The 21,887-nt window shown below is 38.1% G+C and overlaps 1 protein-coding gene across 1 annotated transcript in view; it reads right to left on the bottom strand.

Moving 5' to 3' along the window:
• LOC124507937 (ankyrin repeat domain-containing protein 26-like) overlaps positions 1 to 21,887 on the bottom strand; it is a 337,690-nt gene that overhangs the window by 218,302 nt on the left and 97,501 nt on the right. Inside the window, exons 6-7 of the mRNA XM_047074396.1 lie at positions 13,081 to 13,247; positions 1,683 to 1,853 (exon numbers count right to left, since the gene is read on the bottom strand). Coding sequence (XP_046930352.1) covers positions 1,683 to 1,853; positions 13,081 to 13,247 — 338 coding nt within the window. The remainder of the gene's footprint in view (positions 1 to 1,682; positions 1,854 to 13,080; positions 13,248 to 21,887) is intronic.

The following is a 21,887-nucleotide window of genomic DNA, read 5'->3' as shown; positions in this document are numbered from 1 at the left end:
AACCCCTTTTTAACAATCATGATATTAACGTGTTGAAGACTCACTATGCAACTACTCTCTAGGCATTACTATGAGCACTTTACATGTCTTCAAGGTATTTGAAGCCCCACAACAATCCTATGAAGTAGGTTATTATATTAGGTATTTTACACAGGAAGAAAATGCACAGAAAGTCGAAGTGACTTGCCCAAGAAGCCCTCGTCGCTGGCCAAGAACAGACCCTGAATTCAAACCCAGGAATGTGCCTTCAAAGCATGTGTTTTATGCTATGTGGTTAAAGTAATACTCCAGTGTTTCTAACTAATATGACAGCAAATGAATCTATATTATGATTCGATTTCTAGCTATAGTGATACATAACAATTTCTGAATCTTACACATTTTTTAAGAGACTTTATACTTGGCAAGATGGGAAATCTACTTTCAATAAACTAAAGATTTGCTTCTTCTAGAGAAGTTCCTTAACAGGCATGCATGCATTCATTCATTCATTCATTCATTCCACTGTTTATTCCCACATTCAACACATACTTATTGAGCATACAATCTGTGTCAATGGCACTGTTGGTACTGGAAGCATGCTTTTGGTAATTTAGAGCTCTCTAGTCCAAAAGGAATAATCTGTTATGGATTACTAGTTTCTTTTCCAATTGTAAATAAACAAAATCTTCCCCTTTCCCCAGAACCTAAATAATATTAACTTAACAGAACCAGAAACTTTAAAGTCCCTAACAAAATCATAGCTATTTGTGATATTATCAAAGGCACTGGATATCTAAAAGCATCAAGGAAGGATTAGTTTTATTCAGAATGGCCTCAGTGCTTGCATACATTTATGATAAGGGTGTGTGTGTGTGTGTGTGTGTGTGTGTGTGTGTGTGTATACAAATATATACATATAGAACTTATACACATATACTTATATATACATATATAAGAAATTATACATATAATTTGTATATTATGCATATACATATACATATAATATGTATACTATACATATAATATACATATAATAAATATACATATACATACATACAAGAAATTATATAGCCATATATATATATATATATATATATATATATATATACATACTTGCATACATACATATATATTTTTAAATCTGCACATTCAATTGTATGAGAATACCCCATTGTGGAACCAATTCAGAATAAACCAATTTCTTGCACAAAATCACATGAATAAGGGTACTAAAAACAATTACTATAATCTTTAAAAGATAATGTAATACAATCAACAAACTACCTAATGTTTGGAAACTCAAACAAAATGAAATTAACTAACCATGTCTATCTCTATTGATCATTTCCAACAGAATACATACTCTAAAAGCTCCCATCTTAAAATAAAAAGAGAAAGAAAATGCCTTTGCAATTCACATTCTTTTTCAGTTATCATCCATTTCTCTACTACCTTTCCCAATTAAAATGCTCTAAGGAGTTGTTTACACTTACTCACCTTCCATGCTTCCATGGTGACTACTGAAACTGCTCCTTGACAAAGTCACTTACCCTCATCACAACTTTTCAAGCAGTGTGTTTGATATGTTGAGTATTTCTTGCCTTAGCTTGGACCTACCTACACTACAGCATTTTATTTCCACAAAAGGTAATCACTGCTAAAATTCCTTCACAGGCACATAAAGAATTTATAGATTTTACCTGCTTTCATGCTGATCCTTTTCACTGAAATGGCTGCCATCATTCTTTTGTAGTGGACCACCAGTTAGGGAATCTGCCTTCTGCAACACTGGTGTGATCACAGATCCTTTTGATGTCCCTTTTTCATTTTCACCTTTCTTTAACTTCTTCATCTGTAAACCAGGTTCCCTCCTTTAAAAAAAAGCCATTAAAAAGCCATAAAAAGCCAATGTTTTCTAATAATTTTACTGAAAAAGAATAAAAAGACAATTTTCATCAAGTTCTGAATTTTACCCATCTGACTTAATTTGATTAATTCAGAGAACAGTGCTGAAGTACCAACCGTACAAAAGGAAATACTCATCTGTTGCTTCAAACACAGGTAAATATACAATTAGAATACAATGTGATTTGTAAGAATTGACATGTGAAAAGCTGTAAGTGAGGACGAGAAAGGCTTTACTGAAGAGGAAAAATAAACAGCAGAGGTCACCAGGGAAAGAAACGGGAGAAAACCATTTTCTTAGAGATTAGAATGTGAGCACAAAGATTACACAGATGGCATCTAGGTGCCTTGAAAGGAAAAACTATAAGCTTATAGGAACTTGGAAAAAAAAAACATAAAATACATGGAAGCAAGTAGTAAGAGATCAGTCAGGAAAGAAATTCTGAAGAACCTTGAAGGTTACACTAAAAAGTTAGAGTTCATTGCCTAAAGGCAGTGACTCTTAGACATGGGAGTAATAACTAGATGTGTGCTCTATTTTTGGGTTTGCTTTGAAATATAAGAACTCTTAATTTCAACAAAGTTTTAAAGTAGCATGAGGTCCATATAACATGAAAGAAGAAATCAAGGACATATCTTAGGGGAAAAACTACTTTTAAAATACCCGTATGTCAGAGCGATATCAGTATCATAGCTGAACAAGATGTACGTTGTTGCGTCTCCCCACCTACAACAAAGTGGCATCTTATCCACCCATGGGCAAAACTGCCTTTGCAGGAGCTGTGAGAATCTAGCACTATATTCCAAGGGACCGAGGAAAAGTCTTGCCTACCCATGCATCAGGGAACAGGCAGACATACTATAGTCTAATCTGTGGACCTAGCAATAGCCCATAAAGTGCCTCCAGCCCCTCCCTCTCAGCCACATCGGGGAGTCCCTCGCTAGAAAACACTCTCTAAGATAATCACCCGTGGATGAGAGAGCCTTTTTGGAAAACCAGGTGTCCTGCAGAGAATTTCCAGCATCCCACTGGAGCAAAAAAATCAGGTGTGGACACACTGAAGAGGTAGTCATTAAAGACTGGAGGAGGTGACTGCTACTTCAAATGCAAAGACAGTAATGCAAAACTGCAAAGAACATAAAATATCAAGGAAATATGATACCATCAAAGGATCACAATAATCTTCCAGTAATCAATCGGAAACACAGGGAGATCTGTAATTTATTCAAAAGACAATTCAAAAATAGCAGTTTTAAGGAAACTCAGTGAGTTACAAGAAAAACACAAAAAGCCAATTCAATAAAATCAGAAAAACACTCTATGAATAAAATGAGAAGCTTAACAAAGAGCTGGAAATAGTAAAAGCTAACTAAACAAAAATCCTGGAGCTGAAGAGTATAATGAAGGACATGAAAAAAGCAAGAGTGATCACTGACAGGAGATGGATCAAGCAAAAAAAAAAAAAATGTGAATTGAAAGACAGGAACTCTCAGATTATCCAGTCAGCAGAGAACAAAGTCAAAAGAATGAAAAAGAGTGAGGAAAGACTATGTGACTACAAGTGAACCCGCATAAGGCTATTAGGAGTTTCTCAGCAGAAACCTTACATTCCAGGAGGCAGTGGGATTACATATTCAAAGTGCTAAGAGAAAAAAGACAACCAATCAAGAATACTTTACTCAGCAAAATTATCCTTCAGAAGTCAAATCGAATAAATACATTTGATACACCGCATTAACAGGATAAAAAAATCATATCATCATCCCAGCATGTGAGGAAAAAGCATTTGACAAAATTCAACATCTTTTCAGGGTAAAAACTCTCAACAAAGTGGGTACTGACTTATCACACCTGGACATAATGAAGCCCAAGATGATAAGCCCATAGCCAACATCATATGCAGTGGTAAAAAACTGAAAGCTTTTACTCTAAGTTCAAGAACAAGGCAAAGTTGCCCACTTGACCACTCCTATTCAACTGGATAGAGGAAGTCCTAGCCAAAGCAGTCAGGCAAGAAAAGGAAATAAAAGGCATCCGCATCAGAAAAGAAGAAATAAAACTGTCTTTGTTTGCAGATGACATATTCTTATATATAGAAAATCCTGAAGATACCACCAAAAAGCTGTTCCAAGGATGAAGGATACAAAATCAACATTAAGATGCAGGGGTGCCTGGGTGGCTCAGTCAGTTAAGCTTCTGACTTCGGCTAAGTTCATGATCTCGTGGTTTGTGGTTCAAGCGCCCTATTGGGCTCTGCGCTGACAGTTCAGAGCCTGGAGCCTGCTTTGGATTCTCTCTCTCTCTCTGTCTCTCTCTCTCTACCCCTCCCCTGTTAACACTCTGTCTCTTTAGCCTCTACTACAAAGCTGTGATCATCAAGACAGTATGGTGTTGGCACAAAAACAGACACACAGACCAATGGAATAGAATAGAAACCCCAGAGGTGAACCCACAAATGTATGGCCAACTAACCATTGACAAAGCAGGAAAGAGTATCCCATGGGAAAAAGAAGACAGTCTCTTTCTTCTGGGAGAACTGGACAGCAACATGCAGAAGAATGAAACTAGACGACTTCTCTTACACCATACACACAAATAAACTCAAAATGGATGAAGGACCTGAATGTGAGACAGAAAACCATCAAAACCCTAGAGGAGAAAACAGGAAAAAAACCCCTTTGACCTCCGCTGCAGCAATTTCTTACTTGACACATCTCCAAAGGCAAGGGAATGGAAAGCAAAAATGAACTATTGGGACCTCGTCAAGATTAAAAGCTTCTGCACTGCAAAGGAATCAATCAACAAAACCGAAAGGCAATGGAGAGAATGGGAGAAGATATTTGCAAATGACATATCGGATAAAGGAAGGGCTAATATCCAGAACCTGTAAAGAACTCACTAAACTCCACACCCACAAAACAGATAATCCAGGGAAGAAATGGGCAGAAGACATGAATAGACACTTTTCCAAAGAAGACATCCAGATGGACAACAGACACATGGAAAGATGCTCAACGTCACTCCTCATCAGGGAAATACAAATCAAAACCACACTGAGATACCACCTCACGCTGGTCAGAGTGGCTAAAATGAACAAATCAGGAGACTACAGATGCTGGCGAGGATGTGGAGAAACAGGAACCCTCTTGCACTGTTGGTGGGAATGCAAACTGATGCAGCCACTCTGGAAAACAGCGTGGAGCTTCCTCAGCTAATTAAAAATAGAACAACCCTATGACCCAGCAATAGCACTGCTGGGAATTTACCCAAGGGATACAGGAGTGCTGATGCATAGGGGCGCATGTACCCCAATGTATACAGTAGCACTTTCAACAATCGCCAAATTATGGAAAGAGCCTAAATGTCCATCACCTGACGAATGGAGAAAGAAGATGTGGTTTATATATACAGTGGGATAATACTTGGCAATGAGAAAGAGTGAAATCTGGCCATTTGCAACAACGTGGATGGAACTGGAGGGTATTATGCAAAGTGAAATAAGTCAGGAAGAGAAAGACAGATACCATATGATTTCACTTATATGTGGATCCTGAGAAACTTGACAGGAGACCATGGGTGGGGGGGGGACAGGGGAAAAAAGTTACAGAGAAGGAGGGAGGCCAACAATAAGAGACCCGTAAACACTGAGAATAAACTAAGGGTTGATAGGAGGCGGGGGAGAGGGGAAAGTGGGTGATGGGTATTGAGAAGTCACCTGTTGGGATGAGCACTGGGTGTTGTATGGAAACGAATTTGACAATAGATTATACTTAGTAAAAAAAAAATACAAAATCAGCATCAAGCGATCAGTTGCATTTCTAAACAACAACAATGAAATAGCTGAAAAAGAAAGATAAGGAAAAAATCCCCTTCCCCAAAGCATCAAAAAGAACAAAATACTTTGGACTAAATTTAATCAAGTACTTTCTGAAAGATAGGTACAGTAAAAACTACAAGACATTGGTAAAAGAAACAGCAGAGACACAAACAAATGGGAAGATACCCCGTTGTTTATGGATTTGAAAAATTAGTATCATTAAATATCCACATTACCTGAAACGACCTACAGAGTCAATGCAATCCTTGTCAAAATTCCAATGATGTTTTTCACAGAAATAGGAAAAGCATTCCTCAAATGTGTAAGGAACAAGAAAGACCGCAAGTAGCCAAAACAATCCTAAGAAAGAAGAACAAATCTGGAAGCCTCACACTTGCTGGTGTCAAACTATTACAAAGTTATGGTAATAAAAACCGTATGAAGTTGCACAAGAAAAAAAAAACACACAAAGATGAATGAAACAGAATCGAGAACCCAGAAATAAACCCATGCATAAAGTCAACTAAAAACCCATGCATAAAGTCTCTTTGTTAAGAGACCCAAGAATACTCAAAAGAGAAAAGGTAATCTCTTCAATACATGATGGTGAGAAAACTGGATATTAACATGCAAAAGAATAAAACTGTGCCTCTACCTTACACCACTCACAAAAGTCAACCCAAACGCAAATAAAGACTTCTATATAAAATCTTAAATCGTAAAACTCGTAGAAGAAAACATAGGATAAAAGCTCCTTGACATAGATCTTAAAATGATTTAGGATAGGACATCCAAAGTACAAGCAATAAAAGCAAAACCAACCAATGCAATCAACAATGTTTCTGCACAGCAAAAGAAACAAGCAACATGATGGAAAGGCAACCTATGGAAAGGATGAAAACATTCGCAAGCTACAAATATGAAAAACGTCAATATCTAAAATGTGTAAGGAATTCGTACAATTCAACAGCTAAAAATAAATATAATTAAAAACTGGGCAAGGCACCTTAAAAGACGTCTCTCCTCAAAACATATTCAAATGGTCAGGGGTACACAAGAAGGTGCTCGATATCACTATTCATCAGGGAAATGCAAATCAAAACTGCAGTATATAGATATCACTTTGACCTATTAAAATGGCTATTGTCAAAAAGACAAGAGATATCGTTGGCAAGGATGTACAGGAAAGGAATTGCTTGTACTCCTGTAGGACTGTAAATTGGGACAGCCACTATGTAAAACAGTATGGTGGCTCCTCAACAAACTAAAAATAGAACCTTCATATGAGCCAATAATCCCATTACTGAGTATATATCTTAAAGACATGACATCCTTACCTTGGAGAGATATCTGCAGCCCTATGTTTATTGCAGCATTATTTACAATAGTCAAGAGACAACCTAAGCATCCATCAGTGGATCCATGGATTAAAAAATATGGTATACATTTACAATGGAACATTTTCAGCCACAAACAAGAAGGAAATCCTGCCATTTGTGGCAGCATGAGTGAAACTTGAGGGCTTTATGCTTAGTGAAAAAAAGTCAGACACAGGAAGACAAACACTGTATGATCTGACTTATATGTGGAATTAAGAAAAAAAATTGCACGACAAACAGAACAGACTGGTGGTTGCCAGGGTTAGGAGGCTGTGAGAAATGGGTAGATATTGGTCAAAGGGTACAAACCACCTGTTACAAGATTAATAAATTCTGGGGATTTAATGTGCAGGATGGTGATTACAGTGAACAATACTGTATCCTATCATTTGAAAGTTGCTACAAGACTAGGTCATCACAAACAAGAAATGATATTTATGTGAGATGATGGAAGTATTAACACTATTGTGGTAATCATTTGACAATATAAAAGTGTATCAAATTAATACAGGTACACCTTACAGTCACACAGATGTATGTTACTTATATCTCATAAATCTGGAAACACTTCAAAAATTCAAAAGTACTCATATGTCATTATCTATCGCTCAAAAATAAAAATCATCTGATTAGCTATGCTTTTGTTTAAAAAAAAAAAACATGGTTTGCAGCGCCTGGATGGCTCAGTTCGTTAAGTGTATGACTTTGGCTCAGTTTGTGATCTAAGGGTTTGTGGCTTCGAGCCCCACATCGGGCTGTGTGCTGACAGCCCAGAGTCTGGAGCCTGCTTCGGAATCTTTGTCTCCCCCTCTCTCTGCCCCTCCCCAACTCTCACTTTTTCTCTCTCCAAATGAATAAACATTAAAAAAAATAAAAAAAAAATGATTTGTTAACTTTTGTATACTTTTAGCCTAATATCTAATCCTAATAGAAAAAAATGGGGGATTCACCCAAAAGAAAATTATAATTCTGTTTTCATGGACTAAATGCATGCAACAGAATAGTATTACCATACAGCTAGTACATTTCCAAAAAATAATGAAATTTCCCACAGATTATTTAGGACTTAAACATGAGCCCCGAAGAGCACCAAAAACAAAAACAAAACTAACAATTGTGGTTTTTTTTTCCAAAAAAAACTGTTATACAGATAACTTTTCTCATGGAAAAAACATCCAAGAAAAGAAGAATCTTTCTGAAAGCAATTATGAAACAATTCCTCTTGACTCAAACTTCAAAAATGAATCTGTAATTATAGAATTTGAAATAGCTTTCATTTTGAACCCAGTCAATAGAAGCAACTTTGAAGTAGAAAACATCTGGTGAAAGCCACCTCAAACTTAGAAAAAACAAAACAAAACAAAACAAAAAGAAACCCTAACACGTAGCCATGGTAACAAGAAGCCACCAGAATCAGTTTTAAATGTGGTAATCAATGCCCACCAGTCCTACTCACCAACCAATCCATTTCAGCTCCTTCCTTCTGAAAGACAACGAATAAAGGACAAAAATCACTCCAGTACACATGCTTCAGCGTGCCAACCAATCCACAACAGTCTCACCCAAATAAGCACGGTGCTTCAGATGATGACAAACCATTTAATTTTCTGAAAGTCCCCCAATCCTTAAACTCCACTCTACCCCAAACCCTGTATAAGAATAGCAGACTGCTCTGTTAGAAAAGACTATACCTAACCAGCATAGCTCGCTCTTATTTGGAAGTGATCAATTCCAACTTCATCTTTTTATTTCAGATATTGAGGGCTCATAATCCTTTGGCAAGAATTTTTAAAGTCCTATAATAATTTGCCACCATATTTTAGTTTCCTTAATAAACATAAAGGAAGTTTGCTATTCCTTTGATACATTTCACCATAATGAAAACTAACATAAATACAACTAAAAGAATAAGTGGCAAGTAAACACAATATTGGGCCCCCCAAAATCCAAAAACTGTATATAACTGGCAGGTTTAGTTGTCAGAATGAACCCACGCCAAACTTTGTCAAAGTGGGGACTAGTATTAGGTTAAAAAAATTACACACAAGTTAAACTCCGTTCACTCAATAAACATTATACAATAAGTACCATATAGACTAGAACATTTTCTAGGCACTGAGGACATGGCAATGAACAGATAACAATCCTACTCATGAGTGAAGTAAACATACAATGACAATAAGCTACACAGGCAAAATATACAGTATTAGAGGAGAAAAACTAAAGCAGAGAAATCACATTTTGATGTGTTATAGGGAAAAGGGTAGTTGAAGTACTAGTCAGGATGGCCAAGAAAGGCCTTGCTGAGAAAGTGACTTTTAAGCAAAAACCTGAAAGGAAAAACAAACAACAAAGGAAAAATCAAGCCATGAGGTATCTGAGGGAAAGCATTCCAGATAGAGTCAACCGGAAGTACAGAAGTATGTCCGAAGTACTTAAAGAGTAGTGAGAAATCAGTATGGCTGGACAGAATGAAAGGGGTAGAAAAGAGTTCAAATCAGAGAGAGAGAAGGAGACACCTGATCATACACAGGCCTTGTCGGCATTAGGAAGAGTTTTGGCATGTACTCTGAGTGAAATGGGAGGCAATTAGGCTTGGAGCAGAGGAAGGACACAATCCCACTTATGTTTTACTATATCCAATGTGTTTAGAATTAACGCAAACAGAGGAAAAACAAAAGAAGAAACAAACAAACAAGAAGACCATTTAGTTACCTATTACACCAATATAAACAACAGATGACAGTCTACTGGTCATGGAAGATGTGTTCGGATTCTCGATATATTTGAAGGAAGACATGGCAAGATTTGCTGACAGATGAGATGTGATGTGTATGAAAAAGAAAAAGAAAATAGAAGGAAAAAGTGAAAGAAAAAGAAAAAAAGACAGGAGTCAAAGATGACACCAAGTTTTTTAGCAGAGCAACTCATAGAACTGTTATTAACTCAATTAGGAAAGACATGAAAGTCAAATATTAAGAAAGCATATCAGGAGTTCAATTTGGGACATGTTAAGTTTGCAATAGCTATCCAGAAAGAGATATCAAGTAGGCAGTTTGATATGCGGGCCTGGAATTATGGAGAGAGATCCGGGCTGGAGATATAAACTTGAGGATCATTAGATTATACAAGATAGTAAAAGTCAAGAGAAGGAAAATCAAAGGCAAATTCCTGGAAGACATCAATGGGTTAAAAGGTGGGGGACGAGAAGAAACAAGCAAATCAGGCTGAGGTGTACAGACTAGAAAGGCAGCGGGAAAATCAGGTGAGTGAGTGATATCCTACAAGCAACATGGAGACAGAATTTTGGAGGAGAGAGTTTTCCATTGCGTCAAATATTGCTGAAACGTTAAGTAAAATGAGATGTATGAAATTATGTTTAGATTTATTACAGTGAAAATAGGTGGTAACCTTGAAAAAACAATTCTGGAGGAGAGGGAAAATTGCTACAATGAATTCAAGAGTGGATGGGAGGGAGGGAAATCAGGATCAAAGAGTGAAGAAGGCTCTTGAAGGATTTCATAGCTAAGTGGAATGGTCATTGTTGATCTAATTTTCTATCATTGCTGTAGTTTTCAATTGTTACATAACGATTAGGTAGTATTTTTGTAATATTTGGAAGTCTTAAAAATTGCATATATGTAGCACTAGTTGTTTTTTTTCTGCCTTTTTAAAATGTCAGACCAAAGTACTAAATAACTCACAAAATTATACACTGACAAGACTCCTTAAAATTTTTCTAGATATATAATATTATATAAGCTGATTACCATTTTTCTCATGCTTAGAAAGACCACAGAAAAACTAAGTTTCAAGGGCAGTATTTCGTGCTTGATAAAATTATTGAACTCTAAAGGCACCTGGGTGGCCCAGCCCACGAAGCATCCAACTCTTGATTTCGGCTCAGGTCATGATCTCTAGGTTCTCTAGCATCGAGCTCTGCACTGACAGCACGGAGCCTCTTTGGAATTCTCTCTCTCCCTCTCTCTTTGCTCCTCCCCCACTCATGTGTGCGTGCTCTCTCTCTCTCTCTCTCTCTCTCTCTCAAAATAAACAAACATTTTTAAAAAGTCACCCAACTCTGGGATATTGTATACTATCCAAAGTAATTAGTCATATTAAAATTTTATACACAGAAGTAAAAGGGGTTGGGAATGCAGAAAATAGTCCTACTTTGTAAACTGAATTGTCACAAATGGTATAACATGAAGGCACTGTTGAAAAATTTGGTGTGGTTCATGTTGAAATATATTCTCTGAAAAGGCAGGATAATGGCATGCAAGCAAGGTACCTTTATAAAAACGATTCATTGCATTACCAGCATCTTGCTTTATAGCACAGGGGCCATGAAATGTTTATATAGAATATGAGACATGTTGCCACGTGAATCCTCTTGGCAATATTCAGATTAAGTTGAGGGTCCAACATTGGACCACTCATGCACTGGGAAACAAAACCAAAAATCGAATAATTAGCAATTTTGTTGGTAGACTGCCAGTGTAGCAGGGAACTTCCGTTTGCAATTCAGTAGATATTAAAAGTATTCTAACAAAATGTGCATAAGACATGACATCAAACCAAACCAAATGCTTTAAATATACTTTGTTAAACCATCAGTACACATAGACCTAAATTCATTTTTTAAAATGGTCACGGGGCGCCTGGGTGGCGCAGTCGGTTAAGCATCCGACTTCAGCCAGGTCACCACCTCGCGGTCCGGGAGTTCGAGCCCCGCGTCAGGCTCTGGGCTGATGGCTCAGAGCCTGGAGCCTGTTTCCGATTCTGTGTCTCCCTCTCTCTCTGCCCCTCCCCCGTTCATGCTCTGTCTCTCTCTGTCCCAAAAATAAATAAAAACGTTGAAAAAAAAATTTTTTTAATGGTCACATGCCCCATTACTTTATAGAAGTGAAACTTTAGTTCCTTATTAATGAATGGATATTTAGCCTATCTCTGGGGCACTAGGTGGCTCAGTCTGGTGAGCATCTGACTGTTGATGTTGGCTCAGGTCATGATCTTGTGGTCGTGAGATCGAGCCCTGTGTTGGCCTCTGCACTGTTAACGTGGAGTCTGCTTGGGATTCTCTCTCTCTCCCTCTCTGTCTCTGCTCCCCCTCAATGCTTGGGCTCCCGAGTGTGCACATTCTCTGTCTGTCTCTCAAAATAAGTCAATAAACATTTAGACTATCTCCAAATGTTTGATATGGGAATGCTATAATAAATATCCTTCACATATACATGTAACATATTTATATAAGTAACCTTAATATATCTGTCCTATTTTGTAGATGTAATAATATATAATAAGTGCCCTTATACTGTGGTGTGTGTGTGTGTGTGTGTGTGTGTGTGTGTGTGTGTTTGCACGTGCAGGCGCACGTGCTTGCTTATAGAAGTCACGTATTTCAGAAGGACCCAGTCCTGGCAATGAAACCATTGGAATAAAGGGATGACCTACCTGAAATATTTTTCTCATGTTATATTATTTATTTCTGACAGTGACAGAGACAGAACACAAGCAGGGGAGGGGCAGAGAAAGAGGGAGACACAGAATCTGAAGCAGGCTCCAGGCTCTGCTCTGTTAGCACAGAGCGTGATGCAAGGCTCAAGCTCGTGAAGTGCAAGATCGTGACCTGAGCCGAAGTTGGACGCCTGACCAACTGAGGCACCCAGGCGCCCCAACATATTTGAAATTTGGAAATACACTGCTAAATCACCTTTCAGAAAGGAGTTACCAATTTCATCCAGCCACAGTGTCTAAGAATGTCATTTTCCTCACATTTCCTAACTTTGGTTATTTTTTTAAATAAAATATTTATTACTATGACTGCAAAAAATGGTATCTCATTGGTATTTACATTTCTCTCATTAGCACGTAGGATGAAATATCTCCACGAAAAATACAAAATTTGTTCATCATGAACATTAGCTCAAACTAGAAAAGTTTGTTGCATAGGAAAATAACAATTACCTACTATTTAAATATTGCTATAGGCTTACCTATCAGAATGTTTATTTTCTGTAATAGGCAATTGATGGTTATCAGTTTTTCCATTCTGTCTTTGTGGAATTAATCCAGCAGCTGCAGCACCATGTATGTTTTCTGATACTTCCATGTCACTTCCTCTGTGCTTCTTTTTTTCTTCAACCTTTAATGGAACTTGATACTAAAGGTAATTGTTACTTTAGTCAATAAAAAGTTTTTTTTTCATTAATTTTATCAGTTGACACTTAGTTTGTCATAAATTCAATGGAGGAAAATATTTTGTGTTTACTTTATCATTACAAGTAATTGTAATTTTTATAAACTCTGCTTCATTTCTGTTGGAATTAAAAAAAGCAGAAGATACCAAAATTTCTAAAAGGGCTTTCTTAATTTTGTACTCTTATTCATATCCACACTTTGCTACCGAGAATTACCCACCTACGCCTCCCCATCTGACCGAGAGATACAAAGACATAAAAAGACAAGAGACAAAATTTGTCCTTTTCTACCCTTACCACCTGGGATTTACACAACAGCCAGATTTAAAACATGTGACATGGAGGTGCTCCAGTAACAAAACCAGGAAGCTTTCCTCTTTCTGCACGGAGCTATTCTTTCCCTGACTGCCTTTTACAATTCTTTTTCTTTTGGATCCTAAGGTTCTCAAAAAAAGTGACAGTGTCCCCTAAAATTTATGAACCAAAGTTTGCCACAACACAAAAGGAACAACGTGAAACCGATGTTAGGGTGGAATTCTGGGAAATTAGTAATGCTCTCCGAATCTCACATTCAATAAGCATAAAATTTTATAGAGAGAGGGTATAAAAGTTATGATCACTTTTAATCCCATTTGCTACTGATAACGTGAGTAAAACTCAAAAAGGTTAAACGATTCATCCCAAGTTCCTAAAGTGGCATTCCCTAGCATTTTATGGCACCAAAAGAGACGATACAATTCTTGAATGCTGAATCAGAGAAATGACCACAAATTCATTAAATTAGTCAGATGCATGAAAAGTGTGACTTTGGCACAGTAAATTAATACCTTGATAGGGGACGAGGAGATTAGCTACTTATTCTTTTAAAGGAGGGTATCTCTAGGTTTTGTCTATTTCTAAAGTCCACACATCTCAAAACTCAGTTTTCTCCCTTGGAGTTAAATACCGAAGGTTTGCTGAAGGTTTATGCTACCTACATGGTAAAAATCATACAGGCCCAAAGGTATCATACTCAATTGAACATAAAGTGAAGGTTTGACTCAACAGAAACATCTGAGAATGAGATTAAAAAATGTGAAAAAAAAGGGGTGATCATACAAATTGCTGTTATTAAGCCTATCTCAAAGGGGTCATGTTGAAATTCTAAGTTCCAAGATTGTGAGTAAAGCAGACAAGACTGCCTATATATGTGGGCAATAAGCTTAGGAATTCCCTGAGCCTGCACTGATGGGTTAACCAGGCATAGAAAATTACAAAGCCATAGGATGGCTCACACCCAAGTTTGGGTAAACAATATTAGGTATCTAGGTATAGAGAGGGAGGGGCAAAGGCTCCAAGACCAAGGTGTGAGAGGTAAACAAGATTAGATATTCAGGAGGACACACTCCCCAATTTAGCACTATGGCAGAAAGCTGCTTTCACAGGAAGGAAGGACCAAGTGAGGTAAACAGGTAAATAGGGCTATAGGCTGTAGGCTGCAGGGTGAAGATGCCCAGAGGGGAGCTAATTAGCAAAAGAAAGGTGCCTTGTGGATCCTGAGGTAGCATCTGTCTTCTCCCCTAGACTAGCTAAGATAAACAGAGAAGCTGCCTCAGGTCAGCTGTTAACAACCATCTGCCAGGCACCAGGATTTTGTTTTATATTGACCCTAACCCCTAACACCCTATATCTTGAAACCCCCTTTCCCTCATGCCCATGAGTTCATGTTCACAGATTGATTGTCTCTTTGTGCATGTCCATCACCATGTTTGGAAGCCTTCTGATCCTATTAAAAACAGAGCAAGGACCCTTAATCCGGGCTCGTGTGTTCTCCGGGACACTAGCTGTCTCTCCCATTGTAATCCTGCATCCCGCTGCTGTCTTGCTAGACAAGCAAGAACCCTAGACCCAGAGTCTACAGACACATACTGAAGCAATAAGTAGATTGCTTTAGCTGGGAACATTTGTTTATATTCCTTCTCTTAGTTATTGCTTCTTTCTCATTTTATTGTTTATGGAAATGCAATTTATATTTAAGCCAATATATTAAAAAACAACAACCTGGAGATTATTATGGTTTTTAAGCAGTTTATGGTTATTCTGGTTCGTGAGGTCACATGGTACTTATATAGCTAAGTTGGTTTCCCAGTTCATATACTACTTGGAAGACTGACACAGAAACTTTAAGGAAAACAAATCACAAGAATGTTTCCCTGAACTCCTATTTGTTAGATAGCAGAAATAATCTATTTCCAGACACAATTACTTATTTAGACAATTCCATTGTATGCACACTCTTGTTCTCTTGAGTGGAAAATCAGAATCGATCAGATAATTGCTAAAGAGTAAAAAACAAGAGTAACAGCAAGGCCGACCTCCTTCTCTTTTGGAGGTTGAACTTTCTCTCTTTCCAAAGACAGGAACTCTACTTGTGACATGCCTATCTCATTCTTAAACCTTTGCATATCTTGATGTAATTCTTCACTTAGATGTACTTCAGATGCTGGAAAACCGGATGCTGAAGAAGAACTCACAATTTCTAATTCAGAATCAATACTTTTATAGTTATGAGTACTGTCATTATCTGCATATAATGGCTTCTGGAAAAAAGTCTTGTACTGGTTTTGTTTTCTCGTAAGTGTTTGTGACAGCTGAAATATCATGCTTTTCTGTTTGAACCATGTGTTTCATCACATCGCAGCAGGCAAGCCACAAATCAAAAAGTCTCTCTGAATCACTAGACTGAGGTCTGATTTACAATCAGTGGTCGTGCTCACTTCGGCAGCACATATACAATCGGTGGTATTTTGGTCCATATTTTTTGCCATTAGCACGTCAAACTCTCTTGGCCTTCTTTCACTTGAAAGGTAACTAGTGGGTTCCTTGCTTTTTTATTTTCTATATCATTTTAAAAATCCTCATTGTTGTTAAAAAGATGCTCAATGTCTGGTTTGTTCTCATTTTCATAGTCTGATTTACTTTCTTTCTTTCTTTAATTTGAAATTTATTGTCAAATTGGTTTCCATACAACACCCAGTGTTCACCCAACAGGTGCCCTCCTCAATGCCCATCACCCAGCTTCCCCTCCCTCCCATCCCCCATCAATCCTCAAATTATTCTCAGTTTGTAAGAGTCTCTTATGGTTTGGCTCTCTCCCTCTCTAAGGTTGTTTTTGTTTTTTTCACTTCCCCTCCCCCATGGTCTTCTGTTAAGTTTCTCAGGATCCACAAAAGAGTGAAAACATATGGTATCTATCTTTCTCTGTATGACTTATTTCACTTAGCATCACACTCTCCAGTTCCATCCATGTTGCTACAAAAGGCCATATTTCATTCTTTCTCATGGCCAAGTAGTATTCCATTGTGTATATAAAGCACAATTTCTTTTTTTTTTTTTATATGAAGTTTATTGACAAATTGGTTTCCATACAACACCCAGTGCTCATCCCAAAAGGTGCCCTCCTCAATACCCATCACCCACCCGCCCCTCCCTCCCACCCCCCATCAACCCTCAGTTTGTTCTCAGTTTTTAACAGTCTCTTATGCTTTGGCTCTCTCCCACGCTAACGTCCTTTTTTTTTTTTTTTTCCTTCCCCTCCCCCATGGGTTCCTGTTAAGTTTCTCAGGATCCACATAAGAGTGAAACCATATGGTATCTGTCTTTCTCTGTATGGCTTATTTCACTTAGCATCACACTCTCCAGTTCCATCCACGTTGCTACAAAAGGCCATATTTCATTTTTTCTCATTGCCACGTAGTATTCCATTGTGTATATAAACCACAATTTCTTTATCCATTCATCAGTTGATGGACATTTAGGCTCTTTCCATAATTTGGCTATTGTTGAGAGTGCTGCTATAAACATTGGGGTACAAGTGCCCCTATGCATCAGTACTCCTGTATCCCTTGGGTAGATTCCTAGCAGTGCTATTGCTGGGTCATAGGGTAGGTCTATTTTTAATTTTCTGAGGAACCTCCACACTGTAAAGCACAATTTCTTTATCCATTCGTCGGGTGACAGACATTTAGACTCTTTCCATAAATTTGGCGATTGTTGAAAGTGCTGCTATAAACATTGGGGTACAAGTGTCCCTACGCATCAGCACTCCTGTATCCCTTGGGTAAATTCCTAGCAGTGCTATTGCTGGGTCATAGGGTAGGTCTATTTTTCATTTTTCGAGGAACCTCCACACTGTTTTCCAGAGTGGCTGCACCAGTTTGCATTCCCACCAAGAGTGCAAGAGGGTTCTTGTTTCTCCACATCCTCCCCAGCATCCATAGTCTCCTGATTTGATCATTTAGCCACTCTTGACTGGTGTGAGGTGGTATCTCAGTGTGGTTTTGATTTATATGTCCCGGATGATTTGCTTTCATTTAAAGAAAGCTTAGAAGATGACTGGCAAGCATATTCTGGGGACCCAGAGTATGAATGAGAGAGAATGACATTTTCAAGACTAGGCTCTTTTTGTTCAGGAAATGCCTGAAATACGACCGAGACAGACACTCCAAATGCATCTTCCTCCTTACAGTGAAGTACAGTATTTGTCCAATTCGAAGGTATTTCCTTTCAGTTGGTTCCTCCTTAGAGTGACCCCGAGGTGGTTCTCCTTCAAGATGAGTAGGAATGCTGTATTGTTAACAAATTTCACCAAACTTCAGCTTTCACTCACTGGTGATGAGTTTTAAGCTATTTTTCCAGTCTAATTTGCCTTATTTGATCCACATTTCCTCAGAGTTTTGCATACAAGCATGTCTTAAATATAGAGATACATCATGCTCCCTATCACATTCCTTATTCATTGCTGGTCCTTGAGTCATTTTTTGCAGTTGCAAAAATGGGTGGTTAATTTCCTTGTTTTGATTTTCACATGTCTTTTCTGCCAGGATACATGTTTGTAAAAACACCTTGTCCTTAAGTAATCAAGTACGGACAAAGAAAAATGAGAAAATAATTACAGTTGTACTGTTAACTTTCTTCATCTATGTTTAGCTGTTCCCAAGTCACTGGATTGTAACTTCCTGTAAGAAGTGAAAACTAACTTGCCTTAGCCTAAGACAGAAGAAAAATATGAACTCATAAACTTAAGCTCGTCAGTTTTTGGAACTAAACAATTCATTACATGTTAAATCGACCAAAAAATAAGTTAGATGATTTTTAATGTTACAAACCTTAAAAACTATTTAGCTTACCATCCCTTATAACGAGCACTAAAGTGTATTTGAGTACTTTTTAAAGATTAATAACTAGAGAATTAGAAAACTTTAAATTATTAGCAGCCAAATCAATTAATATCAAAGAGAAAGAAATATGCTGGCAGTGTGAATCGGCTTAAGATTCTCTCTCTCACCCTGCCCTCACCTACCCACGTGCTCTGTCCTCACTCTCTGTCTCAAAAGAAAGAATTAATAGAAAAAGAAACCATAAGGAACAGAAAATACATTTACATGATGGTACTCTATTTATTGAAAAAATCTGTGTGTAAGTGGATTCCCACAGTACAAACCCACCTGGCTCAAGGGTCAACTGTATACCTATATGATGTCTCCTCTAAGAGATTACCAGAACTTAACATAGTGTCAAATTAGAAAATCAAAAACCCATTCCTACTTTCCCATTCTTTTCTGGACCCTACGACCATTTTATTGGCCTTCAGACATCTTCACATTTAAAACAAATATTCTTGGGGGGCCTGGGTGACCTAGTCGATTAGGCGCCCAACTTTGGCTCAGCTCATGTTCTCACAGTTCATGAGTTCAAGTCCTGCATTGGGCTCCGTGCTCTCAGTGCAGAGTCTGCTTCGGATCTTCTGTTCCCCCCACCCCACTCTCAACAACAAACAAACATTCACCAAACAAAGTATCCTCAATATTTAGTAAGTCACTAAAAGCCACTGTGATCATTTTGTCTTCTATTTCTATAGCACCCTTTACAGGTTACAAAACGTTGCCACATTTGTTCATTACGCATAACCAAGAGGTGGGTATTGGTGCCATTTTTAGGAAGGAGGTCATTGACCTTGAGGCAAGTTTTTCCAAGATCCCACAGCTAGGAAGTGACGGAACCAAGATGCTAGCATGTCTTTGATTTCAAATACAGTGCTTGTAGCATTATGCAGCAGCTGCCTGGGCCTAAGAGATCAGGACTTTTTTACCTCCTTCCCTAGTTGTCACCTTAGAATAGGTCATCATTACTTTACCTATATCACTACAAGTATGACTGCGATGTTATTTTAATCATTCAAAAGTCAAAGTCAAAGCATCTCTTGGATGTTTTAACATCACTCCACGCCTATACTTAAAAATAAGAAGAAGAAAGTACCTCAGGAAGAGAAGGTGATTCTACATCTTCCTCTTCTCCTAATTCTAATGCTGACATGATATCTACAGAATAGGGTCACAGATAAATTAATGAAAACATGTGTTACTATGAATTATAAACACATACACAAGTCTATCTCCATTCATGAATATTTCAATAAAATAAAAGCAATAGCAGAAAAGATGTTCAGGGGGTTCAAGATTTTCCGGAAGTAAAAGGGGGTAGTACTTGGGATACTTCTAAAGAAAGATAGCAACAGAAAAATACCTTCACAAAAAAGGATAATATATTTGGATCTACATACTTTCAGATTTTTTTCATACTAGAATTTAATCATAGGAAAACAACTCACAGAGATTCACTAGCTTACCACTTCTGTAATTTTTATGCACTCCACCAGCAGAAGTCAAACTGTCATTAACTGTTTGCTCTGGTGTCACATTTTCGATAATACCAACACCATCTTCCTTTGCTTCCATTGCTGACTTTGCTGTTCCTTCCTAGAAAAACAGCACAAAACAAAAACCCAACTTCAGAAAAATACCACATTGATTCATTTGGTCACGCACTTACCCACTCAAAAAGACAAGCACATACTGTGTCTGTCAAGTCACAGCCACGATCCGGGGAAGAGCTGGAAATATAAATAAAAGACAGAGTCTGTTCTATATGCTAGTAGCAGTAGAGATGCATGAAAACAGGTAAGGACAGAAAAATACCCTCCTCTAGTTCTGCAAGGGAAGTGAATAACGTACAGTGAACGCACAAAGGAGAAAACACTTACATTTCGGAAGCTCAGCAAACGCTGGGAATATAGGGCTGTATCTTAAAAGACAGACAAAGTGCACAGGGAGGGTGTGAAGGGCATTCTATAATGGCAAAAGAATCAAGTATGAAATAATATAGTAAGTGACAACACCTATGCAATATGGCAAAACTGGAACAGAGTTCTTGGGAATGGGATAGATAGAGAGATATTACTAGAACATCAGGACGAAACCAAAAAAAAAAAAAAAGAACAGTGTTATGCTAGAACATGAATTTTCACCTTCAGGTAATGGGGATCCATTGAATAAGCAGAGGAGTGACATCGTCACAAGTATATTTTAGAAAGGTCACTCTGGCAGCAATGTAGGATGAATGTAAAGGAAGCAAAACCAGAAGAGTACTTCAAAATTATAGGTGAGCGAGTGAATTCCAGGAATAACATATGAAAAATGGTAAGCAGGTACAAAATATCGAATGTGGTGTGTGACTGGATGCGGTGATTTCAGGGAAGTTCGGAGTCCAGGACGTTTCCTGTTCAAAGGCTGTATTTATTAGGCTAGGGAACACAAATGACAGAGCAGATTACAAAGAGTCAGGGAAGAGGAAAGGGAATGGGTCAGAAACAATGTCTTTAAACTAAGGCATATTAAATTAAAAGTACCCAGGGGACTACCAAAGGAAATGTTAGGGCCGCCTGAATGCCTCATTCAGTTAGCACCTGATTCTTGATTTTGGCCCAGGTCATGATCTCGCAGTTCATGCGTTCAAGACCCCATCTGGTTTTGCGCTGACAGTGCAGGGTCTGCTTGGGATTTTCTCTCTCTCCCTCTGTCTCTTTTTACCTCCCCACTTATGCTCTCTCTGTCCTTCTCTACAATTAATAAATGAATAAACTTTAAAAAAAGAAAAGGACAGAAAATTCAGATCAAAACACTTCCTGTAAGAAACGCCCATTGTAAATATCTATAAAACATATTACACTGATATAATAATGCAAACCTACACAGAAGTGTGAAATTGTGAAAAGGAAAATAAAAGGAGGCGGGAGGAGGAAAGATGGCAGAGGAGAGTGATCAGAATTTCCCTTGACCCTCAAACACAGCAGTATTGAGGTCACAACTCTCGGAATACCAGGAATAAAGGCTGCAGAGGGACAGAAAAATCTCCACAGGTGCAAAGACACAACTTGGCGGGACAGAAGGGCGTGTATGCGGATTGGGAGAAATAAAATGGTCTGCACAGGCATAGAGTGGGGGCAGCCCTTTGGTGGAGAAACGAAAGGAAGTTAGAGAGAGACGCTGTGGGAAGTGTATTTGGATATGAGAAAACCTGTCCGGACCACAGACCAAGGAGAGGTCCAGAGAGCCAATTCCACTTGGCAAAACAGCCTTAGAAGCTAAAAAACAGAATATTCAAGGTTGCCAGACTTTCTCTAGAAAAGAGCTGCCACCTCCCATGCCTGGTGGGGAGGGAGCCGCCCCTAGGCTCTCAGTGAAACACTGGGAGAGAACACCTTGAGTATGGTGGAAAGGGGAGGT

Source organism: Lynx rufus, unplaced genomic scaffold (assembly GCF_022079265.1).
Source record: "Lynx rufus isolate CCGP_SWC_20201006 ecotype Redwood Valley unplaced genomic scaffold, mLynRuf1.p SCAF_12, whole genome shotgun sequence".
NCBI lineage: Eukaryota > Metazoa > Chordata > Mammalia > Carnivora > Felidae > Lynx > Lynx rufus.
This window is presented reverse-complemented; position numbering and strand designations above follow the sequence as displayed.